This window comes from Grammomys surdaster, unplaced genomic scaffold (assembly GCF_004785775.1).
Source record: "Grammomys surdaster isolate TR1022 unplaced genomic scaffold, NIH_TR_1.0 129, whole genome shotgun sequence".
NCBI lineage: Eukaryota > Metazoa > Chordata > Mammalia > Rodentia > Muridae > Grammomys > Grammomys surdaster.
This window is the reverse complement of record NW_021604587.1, coordinates 21,343,150-21,365,333: the sequence shown is the minus strand read 5'-3', so window position 1 is coordinate 21,365,333 and position 22,184 is coordinate 21,343,150. Positions and strand designations below refer to the sequence as shown.

General features: G+C 39.0%; 1 protein-coding gene across 3 annotated transcripts in view; it reads right to left on the bottom strand.

The window, feature by feature from the left end:
• Gabpb1 (GA binding protein transcription factor subunit beta 1) overlaps window positions 1-22,184 on the bottom strand; it is a 48,625-nt gene that overhangs the window by 10,014 nt on the left and 16,427 nt on the right. For 2 of the 3 annotated variants that reach the window (XM_028754116.1, XM_028754121.1), the window contains exons 2-8: window positions 19,255-19,362; window positions 14,165-14,332; window positions 12,822-13,016; window positions 11,139-11,250; window positions 10,483-10,596; window positions 6,757-6,942; window positions 119-234 (exon numbers count right to left, since the gene is read on the bottom strand). In XM_028754116.1, coding sequence (XP_028609949.1) covers window positions 119-234; window positions 6,757-6,942; window positions 10,483-10,596; window positions 11,139-11,250; window positions 12,822-13,016; window positions 14,165-14,332; window positions 19,255-19,362 — 999 coding nt within the window. The remainder of the gene's footprint in view (window positions 1-118; window positions 235-6,756; window positions 6,943-10,482; window positions 10,597-11,138; window positions 11,251-12,821; window positions 13,017-14,164; window positions 14,333-19,254; window positions 19,363-22,184) is intronic. The other variant, XM_028754128.1, reaches the window with a different exon arrangement.

Here is a 22,184-nt window from a genome sequence, read left to right as displayed (position 1 = left end):
AACATGGCCAGTAATAAATATAAATGACAAATTAATAATAATAATAGTAATAATAAAAAAGAAACAAAATTTATTTTGGATGGCTGCGGCAAAACACACCGGGTAAAAGGCTCCTTACTTCAATTTCTGCAGATTCCACCCGGTTCTCAATTATTTCCATACACTGTCTCTTAGCTGGTGGCTCTTCACTGATGACGGTTTCCTCAGCAATGTCTGTTGCTGGTACTGTCAATACTAAAATGAAAAGGAGATACAGGTTACATCATTCTCAGACAACTAAGAGATAAAGTCTCTATAGAGCTGTTGCTACTCTCCTGAGGCACGCAGCATCAGGCATTACCAAACACTCTGCTGGTCCCCTTCACTTCCCCATTGAAATCACTTAGTGAATTGCCACTGGTGGCACTCTTACACATAATATACTCATCCACACAACTGAACGGTCAAAGTACTATTAAAGGTGCATATGTTAAGAGCGTCTTGGACACCTGCTAACAGAATTACTTTTATCAGTTTCTTATGTATTAGTCTTACAGTAATTTTGTGTGAAGACAACAAATACGCATGGGAGGCGGCACACATAAAGTCCATCCACTCAAGCCCTTGTGACACTCTGCATCTGCTTTACCATCTCCATCTCTTCTCAGCACACAGCTGTCATCTGCCTGCTGAGACTGTCCCTGAGTGCACACACTGCGAACACTGTTCATAACTGCCTCCCTAGTGGATTTGTGGGCATTGTTTACATTTTTGATGTTTTCATATAAACATGGGCATACAGAAGATATATACCCTAGCTTTTTACAGCAGTGTAGAACATATTTGACAGCCATGAAGAAAAAAAATTAATGTTTTTAAGTCGAGCAGAAAATTACAGTTGTTTTTTAAGACTATCAAAACCTTTTGTCAAAACAGAACATGGTGGGCACTCAGGAGGCAGAGCCAGGTAGATCTCTATGAGTTCAAAGCCAGCTTGGTCTACACAGTGAGACCCTGTCTCAGATCCCTTATTAAAAACATGGCCAGCAAGATGGCTCCACAGGTAAGGGTACTTGCCACCAAACCTAACCTGAGTTCAATGGCTGGGACCCATGCAGTAGAAGAATGTTCTCTTCCGCACGTGTTATGGTACACAGGCTCCTCCCAACAAGTAAATAAAGGTAAGCACTTTTAAATTTTTGTCAAAACATTAAAATTTCTGTTAGTAACAAAGGTAACAAATTTAACAATAGTGAAACTTGTATTAAATTAGCACAGTGTATGGTAATATAAAACAGTAGAAATGGGGCTGGAGAGGCAGCTTGGCAGTTGAGAGCTGCTCTTCCAGTGGCCCTGGTATCAATTCCAACTGTCTATAATTCCAGTTCCAAGGGTGTCCTATGACACCCTCGTCTGGCCTCCATGGGCACTACATGCATATAGTACACATAAAAATGTTCAGGTAGATTCTCATACACATAAAATAAATATTTGCAATATTAACTATACCAAGAAAACGCTCCTTCATTTGATTCATGTCACATTACGCTTATGACAGGAATGGAGACATTCTCTCTCACTGGACATAGTACAGGGCATGGTATATATTTTAAGTTACAGAGGCTTTAACAGTTTACTATTTTTCCTTTTCAGAGTTTTCCTAATTTTCTGCTCTATCAACGTTAACTTTAGAATCCTCCTGACGAGTTACAGAACTAACTCATGCCCCTCCTATCCTCTAACGTGTATGTAAAAGCCGTAACCTTCAGTAACCTAGAATGATTATACTTGGAAGCAGGGCCCTTCAATGTAATCAAGGTAAAATCACGAGCTATTCTATCTCTGTGTCCTTTTGAGAGGAAATAGGACACAGCTAGAAGGCAGCCAGTGACAAGCCAGAGAAACCTGCTGATACTTGATGTCGGACTTCCACCTTCCAGGACCATGAGAAATTAATGTCTATTATTTAAGTTACAATTTCTGATACTGTGTTACTAACACACTAACATTTTTATGACATATTACATTTTCTCAGGAAGAACTGAATGTTCCTTGACACTGAGCCATTCACAAAACATGAGTTGACTTACATCTGCTCATAAATAAAATTAGTATAATGTCTGGTTTGAGAGACAGTTTTGTTTAATCCAGTTTGTATGTGTACATGTACTTAATCATGGTATTGTGTATGGTACATGTAAATGTTTATGTGGGTCTGTACATAAGTATGCCTGAACATTTGGAGACAAGAGACCGATATCATTTGTCTCCTTTGTTTATTCTCCATCTTAAAACTTAAAAAAAAAAAATTGTATGTGGTGGTGTACACTTTAATCCCAGCAGCCAGGCAGAGGTGGTTGAATCTCTGTGAGTTCCAGACCAGTCTGTGCATATAGAGAGACCCTGTTTCAAAACAAACAAACAAACAAAATAATAAAGTGAGAGTGGGGGAGGGGAGGGGAGGTGTGAGGCAGTATGTGTGTACATGGGAGGGAGGCAGCCAGGCTGGTCAGTGAGCTTCAGGGATCGCCTTCGTTCCCCCGCCCTTATCTGAGCAATAGGGTCTCAGATGTATGCTAACAGGTCTAGACCTACCCACGCCCTTTTGGCACAGGTTCTCACTGTGTAGTACTATTTTGGAACTTGCTATGTAGACCAGGCTAGCCTTCAACTCACAGAGATCTGCTAGCTTCTGCCTGAGTGCTAGGACTAAAGGTGCTCACCACTGCACCTGGCCTGACAGCACTTTAAATGTGGAACTTTCGGCCTTTGGGTCATACTAAACTCATGTCTGTTGCTTTGTCTACCTTGTAAATCTTTGTAGTTTCCATAGCACATTAACCACATAATTAACACTTCGTGAATTTTCTAAGCTCAGTTTCATTTTTCAAATTCTTCATCTGTTGTCATCAACTTTTAGCTTTCAGAACGCTCTCTACTGACTGACATACCTAAAACACTCTATGCAACTTGGTCTCCATCTGTTATTTACAGACTTTGCCTGATGGCCACAAAGGCCATTTTGTTTTGTTTCACTTAAAGCAATATTAGCAGGATTTGCTTAGTGTTTTTTTTTTTTTTGGTCTTTGGTTTTTGGTTTTGTTTTTCGAGACAGGGTTTCTCTGTGTAGTCCTGGCTGTCCTAGAACTCACTCTGTAGACTATGCTGGCCTCGAACTCAGAAATCCGCCTGCCTCTGCCTCCCAAGTGCATGCCCCACCACTGCCCGGCTGCTTTGTGGTTCTTAAACAATTGAATAAAAAAGCCTACAGAATATAACTATTCATATCTTCTCTCCAATCTATTAAAAAAATAATTTGTATCCTTTACTTTAAAACAGTTTATAGCCAGGCAGTGGTGGTGCACGCCTTTAATACCAGCACTTGGGAGGCAGAGGCAGGAGGATTTCTGAGTTCGAGGCCAGCCTGGTCTACAGAGTGAGTTCTAGGACAGCCAGGGCTATACAGAGAAACCCTGTCTCAAAACAAAACAAAACAAAACAAAACAAAACAAAACAAAACAAAACAAAATACCTAGTTTATAGTTATAAATTAAAACTCGCCATTCTACCTCATAGTAGACACTAACAGTGCCTGAGGGAAGAGAGTTTGCTCAGAGCCCAGCACAACACCCAGGGCCATAAAAAGTACCTCCAATCAGATAGCTCCTTCATGAGCTCACTACTAAAAACAGATCAATGGAAGATCTGCTTTCAGTGAGTTTTAAAATCAACAAGCCTGGGCTAGCTAAAGCCACCGCCCCTGCACGTACACCAAACAACTTTCCAAGATAAGGTACTTCAGGCACAGCCCAAAATCTAATGGCCAAGGTCAAAAACCTAGGCAAGGTGACTGCTGGGTGTCCCAGTAGTGAAGTATATAGGTCTTCTCCAGCACCTCTTTCCTGACACACACTAGCAGGTCTTCACCTTGGTCACAAATGACCACAGGGACTTCCTTTTGTCAGTCTTTCCATGGAAACCCTCCGTCACAGTCTTTGAAAGTAAAATTCAGTATTTTTAGCTTCTAGAGAAAGTTTTGCAGATACTGCTCTGCTTCTTCCTCCTCTGTAAATAGGAAGGCTTTGTAGTAAGGGTCCAGCAGTACAGCAAAGCCTTGCCTGGGCTCATTAAAGTGGTCAACAGTCAGCTTGCCATGGCTTCCTTCAGCATAGTATTGGTATGCTGCATTCAAAGAGAATCTCAACTTTCTGTTAGTAAGGCTGTGGAGACAATCTAGCTCAACACAGACAGATAGGTGCTCCCAGCTCGCTCGAAGGGCCTCAGTGTGTAAGACTAGCACTCTGCTAATTGCTCTCATTTCTCATAAGACATCCAGGCCTGTGGAGCGTGTTTCACTTGGATGCCATCACCTAAATCAGCTGCTGTGGCAGCTCACTCTGCTGCAGTTCTACTGGTCTCACTTACACTCTGATGTCTGGTGGACCTGCTGCCATAGCTTCCATGGACTACTCACCACATTTTGCACTAGGCTTGTGATTGTCTTGTTCACAGTCAGGTGCTTCCTGTCACTGAAGCACTTACTCCATGCTTGAGCGCTGCCCTGACTCTTCATCTCCCCTCTGTTCAGATGCTCAGTGACCATGATGACAGTCTGGACACTGATGGAGGTCACCTAGGCATCCCAACATTCTAACTGTCTCTAAATGCTGTCACTGCTGCAGTCAGTCAGTCTGTGACACATCTAAAAGTACGTAACTCTGATAGCACATACAACAAGGTAGGACCATGGAATAAAAAGGTGACCTAGTGAGCGGTAGGGTCAGCTACTAACAGGTCTGGCTATTTATCCATACTCCACAGATGAAACAGACCACACCACAGTCATATTTCTCCATAATTATTGGTTCCACACTATAGTACATAACTCATACCTGGAAAAGCTGTGCCAGAAGTAGAAAGCAAGAACTCGAGCACCCTATTAAAACCAACACTACCTACAAAGATTACAAGGCAGAAGAACTCTCTAGAAGTTTTCCTAGAGCGAGCAAGGGAAGAATCCCCTTCAGAAGCATAGTATACATGTGTGTGCATGAGCATGCACACAGGAACAGCATGTACACATAGGAACAAGATGCCATGTGTCCCCTCTGCCCTCCAGTAGCCTATAGAGACCTGTGCAGTTAAATATGTCCAAATCCTTCATGTACCTCCTTCTACTGAATTTGCTCATATGGTAGAAACAGTTGATCTTGGAGGTGTCAAGGAGTAATGGGTAGAAGTGCTCTGATTGGTCAATCTATTCCTGAATCCAATCCAGATGCACTCTTAGCACCAAGCCTTTTTCCAAAAGGGACACAGACCTCTCCATTATTGGTCAAGGGATAAACATTAGGAGTATTTCTGGAACCCGACAGGTTAAAGATGTGGTGTTAGATTCTCACAGATATAGGGAGGAGGGAAAGGAGGGCTCTGTGGATATCCTTCTGTTTCCTTGACTAAGCTAATGGGGTGCATTCACTTGATGTATATGAGATAATTTGTATCCAACTCTGTTCATGTTCAAACTAACTCTTTGATGCAGCATGGACATACTGCTTTGGTGCTCTTGAAGAATGCCTCTGATTTTAAAGCATTCTTCCTGGGGTTCAGTGCAGATGGGTAGGAGGCCCTCAGTCATATATGTAGGTGTAGCTTCCATAGCTGCATAGTGTGCTGATATACCAGGGAACAGCACCCTAGTCACCCTGTGGTCAGCAGATTGGTGTTTTCCAAGCTTCCAAATGCCTACCTGTCTCATGGCCTCAGGCTCAGTTGGGTTTTTTTTGTTTTTTTTTTTTTAGGTTTTTCGAGACAGGGTTTCTCTGTATAGCCCTGGCTGTCCTGGAACTCACTCTGTAGACCAGGCTGGCCTCAAACTCAGAAATCCGCCTGCTTCTGCCTCCCAAGTGCTGGGTGGGATCAAAGGCATGTGCCACCACTGCCCGGCTATCAGGCTCAGTTTTAATGTTCTTTCTTTTCCATCCTCTCAACTAGAAAAATGATCAGCACTTCCTTTCTGTGTGTGTGTTTTTTTTTTTTTTTTTTTTTTTTTTTTTTTTTGGGAAATTCACTTCATCAAAACAAGTTTCCTAGTTACCCACCAGTGACCAACCATATCTTGGCTGCTTCACTATATTAATATCTTATGCTAACATGTTCATGTGTACACCCAAACACTTTTTCAATAGGAACATGGTTAATCCTAAGAACCAGTGGATAGAGAATACCGCTTACATGAGCATACTGAGCATAGTTCTCTCCATAGACTTAACATTTTGTGGTTTGGATATATGTGCAGTGCAGGCTTCTGATCTTACAGACTAAACCCCCGCCATCTTGATGGCGGAACATCCTCTTGCATTTCTGTCTCCAAACTTCCAGAGCTCTGCCTCCCAGCTCCCAACATTTCTCCAGCTCTGCACCCTCAACTTGTACTTTTAGTGGTTTCTCTTACATGGTATTTTTGAAATTATCAGGATATCTGAATTGAATAAAATGGTCTAGAAAATTGTCCAATGCTCATTCTCAACAATTTGTGTATTGTTTGTGGCAATATTTAAAGTTCATTTTCCAAATAGAATACTTTGAGGTTAATTCCATCTACTAAGTGCTCATAGTAAGCTAATTTTGACTAGCCCAAGTAAATAAAATCAGAGAATCATTATAATCATTGTAAAGAGCTATACAAGTAAAATTCAGAGCATGAATAAACACTTTTTAAATATACTGTCCTGAGTACTGAACACAACCAGACTTCCTGCAGACATTTGTACTCACCTTGCTGTCCATCGGGCATGGTCACAATGATGGGCTGGCCCATCCCACTGGTTGGGATGGAGTGCAAATTTCCCAACTGGATTCCATCTGTGACTATTGTGATGACTTGCTGACCCCCTGAGCTAACTACTTGCTGAATTGCACCATCCACAGATTCTGCGGTAACTACTTCTTCTGTGGCCACTACTAGAGGGGGAAAAAAGTAAAAAAAAAAAAAAAAAAAAAAAAAAAAATTAAAAAAAAATCATTGAACATGAACAGAAGTTCATTTTTCCTTTGTGTCTCTCAGACAGGACAAGTTTTACATGGTTTTTAAATATCACCACCAATGGTAATGTAGACATCTATACAAGTAGCTGACTGTAAGTCTCACAATTTATAGAGTTTCAGCCATCTTTTTATGACTGCATTTTTAATAACCTTTCTTCTTCAGTTCTCTGTATTGTACTTCTTTACATGAAGTACAATAAAAGGTCACTTAGGGTAATAGCAAAGGTTATATCTACTTAATAAAATTACATAACTCAAATGAGAACGTTATGATTATACTCTAGACATATTTAGGTATCAAGGGATAAGGGACACGTAGAATAAACAGGATTCCCTTTTGGACTGAGTGAACAAGGTCACTTTAGTAAGAAGCAAACAGATCTGGCACTATCTGGCAATGTATAATTCAAATTTGGCATAAACCAAGCCCCAAAATACGCTCTCAATAATTTCTACGAGGTACACAGAGAAATTTAACAGTTAAAAACTTTGCCTTTGGGCAGTGGTGGCACACGCCTTTAATCCCAGCACTTGGGAGGCAGAGGCAGGCGGATTTCTGAGTTCGAGGGCAGCCTGGTCTACAGAGTGAGTTCCAGGACAGCCAGGGCTACACAGAGAAACCCTGTCTCGAAAAAACAAAACAAAACAAAACTTTGCCTTTGCATTGCCTAAGTAAAAAAAACCACAAATTAATATTGCCAAAACTCCTTTCCCATAAGCAATCCTACACCTATCTCTTAAAAAATGTGTGCATAAAGACATGTTCATTAACATCCTAACAGCTTTACTGTAGCTACTAAAAAGTAAAACTAGAAATAACCAAATACTCGTTGGCAGTAATTAGACTGTGGTCATCACACAATGGAATACAAGTCACCAAAACACCTATGTGTAAAACACGAGTGTAAGTAACAAAACAAGCACTGCCTTCCTCTGAGAACTGGGCAATGACTGCATGGGAGTAAATGTTTCAAAACTCTAATAACAACATGCTTAAAAGGAATGGAAAGTTTTTGTTTTGTTTGGTTTTACTGAAGAGTGCACTAATTAGCACAGAAGAAAGAAGGACTAAGAAACTACAATTATAATAGCTGACTCAAGCAAGCATCACTAATAGGTGCCAAATGCATTGGTGAGATATTTTGGTGATCAGGATATTGAAATATTCCCAAAGTATCACATCAAAGATTACTAGCATGAAGTAAGGGATGTATCTGTCCACAACTGGTTTTCTTTTTTCTTTCTTTTTTTTTTGGTTTTTCGAGACACAACTGGTTTTCAAAGCAGATCTGACAAAAAGGCCTGGCCTCAATCTTACAACAGTGTCATTTGCTCACAGGATCACAAAACAAACCCAGGAAAACCCAAAATGCAAACAAGCCTTTGAGTATTCTTGTGATTTTGTTTGCCTTAAGCAATAATTATGCTTTGTTACCAAGCACATTAAGATGATTTCAAGAAACTAGTTACAAAACATAATAGCACAAAATAGCAAGACATTCAATAGAATAACTATGAAAGCCTTCAGTACACTAACCATTGCTTTGATTTCTTTTTAAATATCCATATGAAAAAGAAACACTCACTGGGTGAATACTAACTACAAGTACTACTATTTAAAAGCTTCAGCATACATAAGACACTTCTGAGATCACACAGTCAAGGTTCAACCCAGGAACTTTCATCTTTGCACTGTTAGCAGTGACTGCCATTAAGATAATAGTTCCTGCCTTTCATCTAAAAAGCTCTTTTAAGTTGTGTGATGGGAAATATTTATGAAAAATTAAAAGGAAGACAATTATAAAAGACAAAGTACACATCCCAGACCTAAAGAACAATCTAATAGCCAAATGCTGAAATATGTAAGAAAAAAGCAACCTTAAAACTTTAGAAGATTGTAGATATAAGATGTGCGCATATGTGTACAAACTGACTTAATAAAAAGTAACTGTAACATCATACGTATTTACTGATGGAATATAAAAGTCAGGCTGGAATGAGGGAAGGCAAACAGTGGCAGTGCCTTTGAGGCTAAATTACCAAGCCACAAGCTGAAGTAGGGTTAGGAAGAAAACATTCCTCACAAAGTACCAAGACTGGACACCTCCATGTAGAAATATTTACAAGAAACAGAAACTACATTACAGAAAAACCTAACAGCTTGAAGGTAGAATCTATAATCTAACCTGAGATTAAGGACAAAAAATGTAAAACCAAGAGAGACTCATGTGACCCAGTCATTTATCCCTACAACTGAGGTCTTACTAACCCTAATTTGGAACAGACCAGAAATATAATGTATAAAAGTTTCCTGGTGCAAACTTCACTTTGAGAAACAGAATTTTCAACCACCACTAGACACTTCACATCTTTCAAATATATCTAGCAATTACAATTTTTTAAATACAAATAGAAGTAAAATCATAAATTTCTATTTGATCAAAGAATAATATAATTGGGCCACAGAGAAGAACACAATTAAGCAAAGAAACGTTGGAGGTTTATAGGCTAGAGCTACAAAATAAAAGCAGAAAAGCTATTGGGGGTAGTATGTGTGTGGTGCATGTGTGTGCACACTCATGTGTCTACATGCCAAGAAGAGGCTGAGGCACGTTATCAGGTGTATGTGTCTACCTTATTGGCTTAAAAAAAGGTCTCTCACTGACCTCAAGTTTACCCTTCTGGTTAGATTGGCTGGCAAACCATCTTTAGGAATCTACCTATCTCTGCCCTCCCCATGCTGGGGTTACAAGTACATGCAGCCCTGCCTGGCTTTTCATATGGGTGCTGAAGCTTCAAACTCAGGTCCTCATGTTTGCAGAGCAAACACTCTTACCCAAGGAGGTAGCATACAAAAACCCTCTACCTCAAAAAAACTGAGCATGTACCAACTAAATCTGTGACTGTATTTCTTTAACTGGTATGCACCTCAGGAACATATCTCCTGAACTCTTGCCCCATTCACACTTCGTATCTACTCTCCAAATATTTCTGATTCTTCTTGCCCATGTAAACCCACGATCTGGCAAGATGGGGCACATGACTACACTCGGGCTAAGCAGTGGACGCTCCCATCCTACTTCACATGTTAGGTGAGCACAATTTTATTCCACCTTACAAGTGCCTCTGTAAGCACTTGGACCTGCAGTTTCCTTATTTATTTTTAATAAGGATGGGACCAGGACTTTGCCTCATATTGGTGGCTGATACAAAAATAAAAATCAGAAATAGCAACTTTAATTAATAAGATATAAGAAAATAACAAGAAACATAGCCAACCAATTCTGAAAGAACTGCAGAGGTAAACACAAATTATAAGTAGAACTCTTGAAGAAAACAAAACATTGCCAATAAACTCTGAAGAGATTTCTTAAACAGGATTCAAAAGTACTAAACCCAGAGGAAAACCTCGACAGAGTGAAACAGTCAGTATATAGACCTCACTTATTTTCTGACCTGGAGTTTCTGAAGAATTGGACAATGGGGCAGATGCTTCAGCTAAGGCAGCTAATGTAGCTAATACTGACGTAGAGGAATTTCCAAACTGAACAGCAGATACTCCTGTTTCATCTAGGAGAGAAGAAAACAGAATTTACGTTTTAGGGTGCTTAACTCCATGTACCCTGCTCATCTTCCAATCTCACTAAAAATTTCTATTTATTTATTTATTTACTTATTTATTTAATGTATATTAGTACACTACCACTGTCTTCAGACACACCAGAAGAGGGCATCAGATCACATTTCAGATGGTTTTGAGTCACCATGTGGTTGCTGGGAATTGAACTCAGGACCTCTAGAAGAGCAGTGAGTTCTCTTAACCTCTGAGCCATCTCTCCACCCACCCCACCCCACCCCCACTAAAATTTTAAATAATACCAAATAGCATCAGTTTAGGAAAGATAATAGTGTCATGCACTGTGTAAGACTGCCTTTCTTTAGATTCGTTTATCTTAGAAAAATGGTTTTGTAAATAACCAGGAGACCAAGAGAGTGGACTGTATACCCTCATTCTCCAACAGTCCTTCCTTAAACTGATGAATACCTACTAGCTTATCATCCTAACAGCTATCCTACATGCATCTCAATTCCTGTTGCCTTAGATACCAGACCTGTAAGATTCACCACCCCTCCGGGTCCAATGATGAACTGTGGTGTGGCAGCGTGTATTGTCACAGTGTCTGGACTCTCCGGGTTGGTATTGATTTGGTTCTGCATAGCAATCTAGGGAACAAATTATCACAGTATTTTCAGAATTATAGGCAGCACATCTGGGACAGGTTCTCAATGTATTATATAAATACACACATGAAGAAACAGTCTCTCAGGAAAGCCACACGATACAATGGGAAGACTTGATAATGAAGCACTGAGAACACAGCAGTAAGTATAGGTGTGACTTAACCCTAAGGCCTTCTGTGGAGACAGCAAACCTTACTGAAGAAGAAATTAGGAAGAATCTGATAGATTCTTACAGAAAAAGTAAACAATGCAAGATAGTTTACTGTTCTGTAGAAGTATTTAAATTATTTCTATTATATTAGGTAATGCATAACATGACATATTAAAGTATGTCCTTCCCATTTAATTATTCTTAATCTTTAAATCTCAACTCTTAAATTATATTCCCAAATATGAAAAAATGAGAATCAAGGTACAACTCATTACTTTCCAGCACATAACACATCTTACAATAAAGTGGTGAACATTTAATGAAGTCAGGTGATCTTAGAGAGTCCAACTGAAAACAGGACAAAAAGACAAGGGAGAAAGAAATAATTTCAGTTATCAGGAAAGTCAACCATAACTATGTCTACAAATAGTTGTTTGTTTTGTTTTTATAGATGGTGAAAAAGGAAAGAAACAAACCAGAATAATAGACTCTATCACTTATATCACAAAACCTTGGCAAAGTTTTGCCAGTTTTAGTCAGATGTGTCTGCCTTCATATCTACTGTTTTTGCCACTGAAAGCTTCAGCCATATTCAAGGTGCTGAGGGAAGAGTCAGGGTCAGGAGGAGGAGAGGGCTGCCTGGGGAAACTCCCAAAAGCTGCACCACTGGAAAGAGAGGAAAGATCATCTTGGCAGGAATGGAAACCAAGTGTCAAATTAGCTCAGTCCTTAAGACAGACTGAAGAAAAGCTTTGCACTCAAAACTCCTGGGCATCAAAGTCCCAACAAATGAAAATGCTGCTCAGCAAAATGTACCACTTGCCACATCCCAACTAACATTTTTTAAAATGTAAAATGTAAATATATCAATGTTAGACAAAGTAGGTTTAAAATGAAGAGGGGGTTCAGGATGGTTCAGTAGTTAACAGCGTTTGCCACAGAAGCTTCAAGACCTTAGTTCAGTCCCCAGAACCCACGTGAAGATGAAGAGAGAAGCGACGTCATCCAGTCACTCTCTGGCCCATACACATACCCTGCTCCCACCCCCACACATCATGCACATACACACACAATAAATTTTAATTTTTTTAAACAAACAAAATTTAAAAAACAAAATATATCACTCATCCAAGTCTTTATAAAGTAGTTTACAATTGTTTGTATAAAACATGATATCCAAAATGTGCAACAAAATAATTAATGTCCAGAAAAGGAACTCAGAAACTGAAAGCACAGAAGGTTAGCATCTTCTCTAACCTTCCAGTGTACAGACAGTAATGAGCAGAGGAAGTGGAAAGAACATGGCCATTCAAGAGAACTGAGCCTAGGAGGAAAAGCTGTAAGACAGAGCATCTGGCTGCAAGCTGCCTTTCATGTTTTCTTAAACTCAAAGCCAAGTTACCTGTAATATCTCTGCTAAATCTTCATTTCCATTGTCTATTGAAATATCAAATGCAGTTTTACAAAATTTACTCTGCGTGTGTACATCAGCACCATATTTGATTAAAAGCTCCACCACCTCTTGATGATTATGTTCTGTTGCCCAATGCAGAGCTGTCATCTTTAACATATCCTTTGCATTGACGTCAGCACCATGCTAAAAGATATTTCAAAATCAGTAATATTTCAAGATAGGAAATATAAAGAATCCCTGATATGAAAGTACTAGCCACAATGCTTTTAAGCAAGAAAAAGCATCTTTAATTTTGGGGGGAGAGGTATTAAATACATGTTCAGTAATCATCAGTTATCTGTCACTTAATCATTTTTCTATCATGCTGATTTTTCTAGCTACTTTTCTTCTAAATTCTTGAAATAAGATAATTCTGCATTTAGTACTCAGATAGGGGCACAAAGGGCTGAAGTAGCCTACCAGGTGAAGGGCAGTACTGAGTTTTTCTCTAGAACTCTTTAATGGTTTAAGCTGAGTGATCCTTCACAATTAAATATATATACCATATATATCCTTTGCTTTCAAAACAAGAACAACCTAAGGAATCAGAAATCAGAAGGAAGCTGTCTAAGACACTGTCATATACGACAAACTAGATAGATGTGGCTATTCACCATTCTGCAGCTAGTGAGGGAACAGGCTGTGTAAATAAGCACTGGAGTTCAATACAAAACAGAATATGAAACAGCTCAGTAAGGATTCCTAGTCTGCTTTTATGCTGAAATGATAATGTTTCAATGCACTGGATTAATTAAATATTAACATGAGTTTGTACTTTTAAATGTGGCTTTAAAATACCTAGGATTACGTATGCTTTATACCAAGCTGCCTTGCATTTTTCACCTGAGTTCATCTATAGGCTAGGATAAAAGTGGTCAAGAACAATGGCTATCACTCTGCTTCAGCATCTTCTGTGTGACCTTTTGACATTTCAATGACTGAAAATAAACCCACTTTTAATTACCTGTTAATCTGTTTGCTAACCATCCAATACTCATCTTCCCTGCATAAGGATTCTGACTATATTAAGACAAAGCTATAGCTCTTCACCCACAAGGCTCACTCTCAAGGGTTGACTCTTTAACTAAGAACACATCTGTGGGAAGGTTTTTCTCCTCCAAAGAAAACCTTAAGGCAATATTCATTTGACAGACTTACAAGCATCTATAACAAATGCTCTATCAAAAGTCAAACAAAAAGTGAGCACTTAATAAAACTCATCTCCTTTCTAATCTTAATTTGTTTTTGTGCGGTTTAGGTTTAAAACCTCAGTCCAAAAAGAAAAGACATACCTTAAGCAAAACCTCTACTATGCTGGCATGGCCTTCAGAAGCTGCCATGTGCAGTGGAGTCCGGTCTACTTTGGTCCTGGCATCTCTACTTACACCGGCTCGAAGAAGAACCTCTGTGGTAGAGTAATGCCCATACTGTGCGGCCAGATGAAGTGGAGAAGTTCCCAACTGTAACACAGAAACACATGCATACACATGCACACACACAAAAAGAAAGTCCAGTTTTTTAGTTGCTTTTAATATAATGCTACTACAAACTATTCTATATTTTTGAACAGTGAAGCATATTACATTGTATATATACTAATTCAAACATCAAAAAATATTACTCAACTTGGGCTTATCTTCACAGAAGTCCTCAAGAAGTCCCATACATGTATTAGTGTGGAAAAAGTCAATGATTCCTTTAATTCAAATTCTCTTCTTCTTGCTCCTCTCCCTTGCTCTACTTTTAGATAAGGTTTCAGGCCTCAAACTAGAGATCATGCCTCGGCCTCCTAAGTGCTGGGATTATGCCATGCCTAGCTCTTTGTTACTAACAGAAAAACTGAAATTAATTTTATTAATAACTAGAGATAATGGAGCTGGAGAGATGGCTTAGTGACTAAAAGGTGCTCTTCCAGAGGACCTGGCATGCACCATGTGGCAGCACCCACATGGCAGCTCACAACTGTCTATAACCCCATTTCCAGAGGATCTGACACACTTACAGGCATACGTGCATGCAAAACACCAATGTACATAAATAATAAATTGTTTAAATAATTAAAATAATTATGACCTGAAACTAAAGAAATTTGCATCAGAGGCATATATCTAAATAGGTAGAATTTAACTTACATTATACTACATGTATTAAGAACAAAAAAGCCCACTAACTCTGATTGCCAGTCAATAATGTTAAAAGAAATATTTCACCAGATCATAATATTTGCAAGGCTGTCACTGCTAAACAGCACCTCTGACTTTTTTAAAATTTTAGATTTATTAATTTTACCTTGTGTATATGAATGCTTTGCCTGAATATAATGGAACACAGCCCCAAGAGCTAGGGTAACAGAGGGTTGTGAGCCACCAAGTAGGTGCAAGGGATTGAACCCAGGCCCTCTGCAAGTGCTCTAAACCTCTGAGCCATCACCTCAGTTTTTAAATCACGTTCTATGGACCACATTGTTCTAAGACCTTCGTGTATTAGTTTCACTTAATGTTTTCACAATAAGGTGCTATAAAAAGAACCAGAAGTACAGAGAGGTCACCAATTTGCCTCTAACAACACAAGTGACATAATACAAGGCAAACTTTAAAAATAATTATTTATTACAACAAAAAGTCGTTTACTTTACAGAGTTTTAAAGAGACCCTCACAGATCAAAGGAGATTACTGGATAATCCTTTTTCACGCTTGTTGTATTTTCATATAACTGGTCTTTTCTCCTTTCAAACTCTGTATTTAATGAAAGCCTTTAACAGTTCATCGAACCACTGAGATTTACTTAGAGAGGTAGTGAGGTCTACTTTGTATTTCTTGTTGTCATTCTTAAGACTTTTTTCCTTCTTGGCTCACAATGAAAGAAAAAGTACATATAACATGCATACTTACATATGGTTTCAAGAATAGTTAAATAGCTGTAAAGTCAATACCAGGCTGAAAGGAAAATCTTTCTAATACTTTGAAATCTTCCCACATGTTGCTTCCTGATCACAAGCCTTTCCCTTGTCCCTCAGGAAAATGCTACTCAAATAAAGAATTGAGTCAGTTTTAGCAAGGCTGTGTGTGTGGCACAAGTTCTGGGATCTAAACCAAGGGCATGCTTTCACAGCAAGCCTTTACCACTCCCACCTCCCAGTCACTACTCACTTTGACAAGAATTTCTTTGTTTTAATTTGTATCAATTATAATCCTTAAATGGTATTCTTGGTTCTCTCTGTTTTGAAGTTTACTGAAATCCTACCCCGTGTACGTGTGGCTTGTCTACTGCTTGTTATGTTTACAAGATGCACTCATGTTAATAGGCAAGAATGTAGCACACTAACTTTCTCTACAATAATCCACAACTAATTCAACTGATAAACTCTGCTTGGTTCTCAGTTTTATTGTAAGTATTTCTGCTACACAGGGTTTTCCAGTAAGTCAAGCAGCACATAAATAAGATTCTCTTCTATAGTCTACAAGCTCAACTGCTACAAATAGCATATACATGTAAAGTCTACTAAGCACTGTCAAGCTCTACATCAATTCACCTTCATTTGATCTCCTCACCAAGGCTGCACTACAGACATTACTTTGCTAACCTAGCAGATGTGCCAAATAGCTTCTGGCTTTAGCTTCTGGCTTTACTTTTCATTTACTGATCAAGTTGAACACTGTTTCGTATCTCCTGGCCATTCAAACTTTATCTTGGTGAAAGTACCACTCTGAGTCATGTCTGTTACTACTGACCCACAAGAATCCCTTATATACTGTGGATACTAATCCTTATTTATGATCCTTCTGTCTTCATGTACTGTTACAGCATCATGATGATATATCTAGTGTGTATTTTCTTTGAAAAGAAATTATTTCTACTTTATGTGTATTAGTGTTTTCCTGCATGTATGTCTGTGCACCCATATGTGTGCAATACCTGTAGAGAGGCCAGAAGAATCCTCTGGAATAGGATTTTGATGCAGTTGTGAGCTGCCATGTGGGAGCTGAGCAATGAACCCAGGTCCACTACAAGAGCAACAAGTGTCCTCAAGCACTGAGAAAGCTCTCATAAGCATGAATTTCCAACAAGTTGATTCTGGTATAAATTTGTTGGGCTTCTTGAATTTGTGAGCATTTATCAGTTCTGGAAATTCTAGGCAACTTGTCTTTCAAACTACCTCAACATGGCCCACACTCACTTTTTCTGCCTACTTAGACCGATGAGCGCCGGGGCATTTCCACCTTTGTCACCATGGACAATGTTCCTGGCATCTCTCAGAGCTCCTGATAGGACTTACATTTTCTACTGTGTGTCTACATTATATCCTGTGTTTCCTCCTATCAGCTCTCCAAGGATTCTGCAGTTGTCTCTAACTTGTTACTGAATGTTATCTGCAACCCTCAGCAGGTCAGCTTCTACTCTCAGTTTCTGCTTTGTGTTTGGGTGTTAATTACTCTTAACTGCTTGCTTTCCTTGAAATGTTATTAATGGATATTAAGCTGGGATTTTTAAAAGTAGGGATTTTAAAAGTTTCTCTAGGGAATATCCATTTGCTTCTTCCAGGGACATGAGTGAAAAAATCCTTATCCAAAGAAACTTCACATTCAGTCCTTGGCCTGTAGGGTACATGGTGCTTTTGAACCCAGCTTTGAATGTACAAGCCGTGCTTGTGATTCCAAAGTTCTCTTCAATAAACTTTTCCTTCTCTTCCTCATTCACATCAAGCCATTTCTTTGCAGGGCCTCACACAAGAGCAGGGAGAAGAGGAGGTGGAGAGAGATCCCAGTATTCTGAGACAGCCAGAATTGTCCTACAGAGTTAGCCCCCAGGCACTCCCAGGTCTCTGTCTTCAGTACCCTATGCTAGGGAGCTGGGGAAGCTAACAAAGAAATCTAAATGCAGCAAACTTTTAGAGAACAAATTCTCTGGATCCCAGCTTACATTTAGTGTTCTAGGTTCACTGGTGTTTGTTTATTTGTTTGTTTGTTTGTTTGTTTTGGGGGTGGGGTTTAGTTTTACAAGACAGGGTTTGTGTCGCTCTGGCCATCCTGGAACTGGCTCTGTAGAACAGGCTGGCCTTGAATTCACTGAGCCCCACCTGCCTATGCCTCTCAATACCACTCAAGATCTCCTTGAAATTCTTTAGTGAAAGCATCTTATCTGACACAGACAAATGTAATATTTATAGATGAAATGCCAGTTCCTGGGGTCTGCTTTAAAATAATACAAAGAAAGCGCATAGAGGAATAAGATTTACCATGATATAGTTTTTGAAGGTAGATGAAAGGCATGCAGGAATTGATGCTTGTATAAAATTAAAAAAAAATTATGAAAAATTTAAAAACAAGGAATAAAGACAAAAAGTTAAAAAACAGACATTTCTGGTAGTGCACACCTTTAATCTCAGCACTTGGGAGGCAGAGGTAGATCTCTGATTTTGATGCCATTCTTGTTTACAGAGCAAGTTCGAGGCCAGCCAGGGCTACACAGAGAAACCCTGTCTAGGTGTAGGAAGGATCAGACTTTTCTTTTCTTTTTCTTTTTTTTTTTTTTTAAAGATTTATTTATTTATTATATATGAATACACTGTAGCTGTCTTCAGACACACCAGAAGAGGGCATCGAATCTCATTACAGATGGTTATGAGCCACCATGTGGTTGCTGGGATTTGAACTCAGGACCTCTGGAAGTGCAGTCAATGCTCTTAACCACTGAGCCATCTCTCCAGCCCCCGGATCAGACTTTTCTGTTGTTATGAGTAGAGTTAGTGTAGATTCCTAAGCCCAGACTTTTGCTTTACCCGTAGAGATGAACAGGTATGTCTTCCGCCTTGTCCACATTGCCTTCTACAGCGCAAAATACTGCTCCCCTTCTTTTCTTCCTAGTTAGTTTGGTCGCATTTCTTTCCTTCTCTCCCTCTCTTTTCTTTCTTTTGTTTCTGTTTTTTGTTTTTGTGAGACAGGGTCTCACTGTATGTAGCCTTGGATGTCCTGAAATTTACTACACAGATCTACCTGCCTCTGTCTCCATGGCAACATTTCTTACAATTTTACAAGTAGCAACCAAAATGCAAACTCTCCCCACCCCTGTATTTCAGGAGCAGCTGAAACTCCATCTTTGTTACTTTGTGAATTATCGATTCTCTCCCTGGCAGCTATATATTATAGTTATACCAAACTAGTATAGTCCAAAGTCTTTAAAACAAACAACTTTTATTCATACAGTGGATAATGTCTATCATTAAGAAAATAATATGTGCCATTAATTTAAAAGACAGTTCAATTAGGGGGCTGAAGAAATGGCTCAGCATAAATACTGGAATAACTTTTATCTGGGAAGAAAGAGGAGCAGAAGAAGAGGTAGAAATAAAAGCAACTCCATGACATTAAGATCGCTCTTTACCCAGTCTGTAGTAAAAGGAGCTCCATTTGCCATCAAAATACGAACTTCGTCATCTTGACCTGCTCGTGCCGCTTCTAAAAGCTTCTTCCCCAAATCTACCAGGGACATCTAAATGAAACACATGAACTGACATCAGAACTTCCATTACATATGGTGACATGACTTCCCCTCATTTGTAAGTCCACTCTCAGTTATCCCTTCAAATGTGGTACTATTAATCCACACAAAGCAATTTATATTTGGATTCCTGAAATGTATTCATTTCTTTTCTCACTAAGTTTTTGCCTGAGTAAAGTTGGTTTAAATTCTTCACATATGGCCAGTAAAATCAGATGAGGTAAGGAGGCAGGTACCGTGAGTCTAAGAATTAGAACTGGCAACTGTTTTTATTGCAGCCTAATAACGCTTGTCAAAATAAAATTGAAGTATAAGATAATGTCCTGTTACTCATATAAGCTGCTCTACCATAACCTTTTCTGAAATAGTTTAAGAGTGTTCAATTCTAAACAAATGTCTTCTGCTCTAGTACATACAGTGCACAATTAAAATCTTCCAGAAACAAGCACAATTCACACTCTGTGCAAGTTCTAAAATGGAATTGAATGGTCTTATGAATAGTTCATGTTTCTCACTAAGAATCTATAAAAAGAATTAATCTTGAATTTAAGAATTCTCTAGCCGGGCGGTGGTGGCGCACACCTTTAATCCCTGCACTTGGGAGGCAGAGGCAGGCGGATTTCTGAGTTTGAGAGTTCGAGGCTAGCCTGGTCTACAGAGTGAGTTCCAGGACAGCCAGGGCTACAGAGAAACCCTGTCTCGAAAAATCAAAAAAAAAAAAAAAAAAAAAAAAAGAATTCTCTAAAGACTAATGTCCCAGTCAAGGGAGGGAGGAAGAAGAGGGAGGCAGAGAAGACAATCAGATATATGTGTCAAGAAAGACCATGGCAGGACTCCATAGGTGAGCAAAGACTTGAGGTGCTCAGCGGTGCTCAGATTTCATAAACAGTCATTCTAAGGAGTAAGAAAATTTTCCAAATTCAAAAAAGCCTTCCAGCTAGAAGCTTAATCTGTGATACTGTATAAAAGAAAATCAGGGAAGACTGTAGGCCCGTGGGGAAGTGAAGACATGGGATCTTTTTCAGATTTAGTAAGAAAAAGATGCAACTGGGATTCAAATTTATCTAAAAAGGAATGCGCTCACAAGGTTAAAGTCATGAAGGAGAGAGAGTGACAGGTGGACTAGTGAGGCCAAACTCATGTGAAGAGTTGTCACTCAAGAAGAGCATGTGAGAAACTGACAGGGCTTGGAAAGGTTATTTTTCCAGAAAGGAATAAAATATGCTACAAACTTGGAAGACATGTTAGGAGGTATAAAACTACAAGAGGAAACTACAAGAAAATCTAACTTCTGGCAAGAACTATTCCAAATTTTCATGTTTTAGTAGCTTCTGTAATATGAGAGCATGTACACTAAGCACAGGAAGAACCACACAGACGATTTTGTCATAAGTGCTATTCTATGTGAACAATAGGAGCTCATACTGTTCCCTGAGGTGACGAGTGAGAAAGCTGCCATTAGCAGCTGTAGAGTTCATAAGGCTTTCCTTCGTGTGTTTTGTTTGTAAGTGACACTTGCAACATTTCTTTTACCTTTGTCCTTCTGGGGTTTTTTCCCCTTTTCCCTCTCTCCCATTTTCTCTGTAACCCAAAGTCTTTATTTAATCTCTGTAAACACAGTAAACTTCTGATCTGTTAAAGGTCCTTCCTAGAGATCATGTATCAGTAACCATCACACCAAAAGGCAAAGGAACCTTAAGCTGTTAATTTTCTGTTAAAGACTATATAATCTGTAAAAGAAAAGCTGGCCCCTCTCCAAGAAGTATAGCAAAATCTAAATTACTAAACATAGTATCTGTACAGTAGATGAGCCAAATTTCACTTAAATGTCTCTGAGACTTATCCTTTAAATAAGAATTTTTAAATGCTGTGTACAAAGTAAACATTTTATAGTGTTTATACAGCCAGGCAAACCCATTTGGCATGTATAGAACCAGAAAGAGCGACATGTGGAGAACCACTACACAGTGCCAGACTAGAGTTTTCTCGTTCTGAAATTAGTCTGTCTTTTTTTATTTTGATTCATATACATTCTGGATAGTAGGTCCTTTGCCAAATACAAAATTATCAGGAACTCGTTTTCAAATCCTTATTTCTTGAATCTCTATCCATTTTCTTTGATCTCATACTATCTTCTATGCACAGGCACACATTTTTGAAAGTGACCTGTAAAAGTATTTAGCATATCTAAAATTTGCACTCTTTACAGACTCCTACACATATATTTCACTTCAGATTAGTTTTGCAAATTATACACAGGCAGAAAAGGGTAGAAACTTTCTAATAAAATAAATTGCATGTATAAATGATCTGTATTAGGATATAAGAAAATTTTAATTATAGACAATTACTACCCATGCTGTACAATCTTCTATTTTAGTTGCTGATAAAAAGCTATATAATGGGGAAAAAAGGGGGGGCTTGCTGGGCAGTGGTGGCGCATGCCTCTAATCCCAGCACTTGGGAGGCAGGGACAGGCAGATTTCTGAGTTCAAGGTCAGCCTGGTCTACAGAGTGAGTTCCAGGACAGCCAAGGCTACACAGAGAAGCCCTGTCTCAAAAAACCAAAGAGACCTAACTCAAAACAAAGATGGAGAGAAAGCATAAACAAGAACCTAGGACAGTGGTAAAAGAACATGGTGACCATGTGTGTAGTCTTCAAAAAGAAAGAACTATTGACTGTCACTGACAGATGTAAAATAATTTAAAGTAATTTCTACTGTAGTCTAGAGTGATTAAAACTTACACTTTTGGCCGGGCAGTGGTGGCGCACGCCTTTAACCCCAGCACTTGGGAGGCAGAAGCAGGTGGAT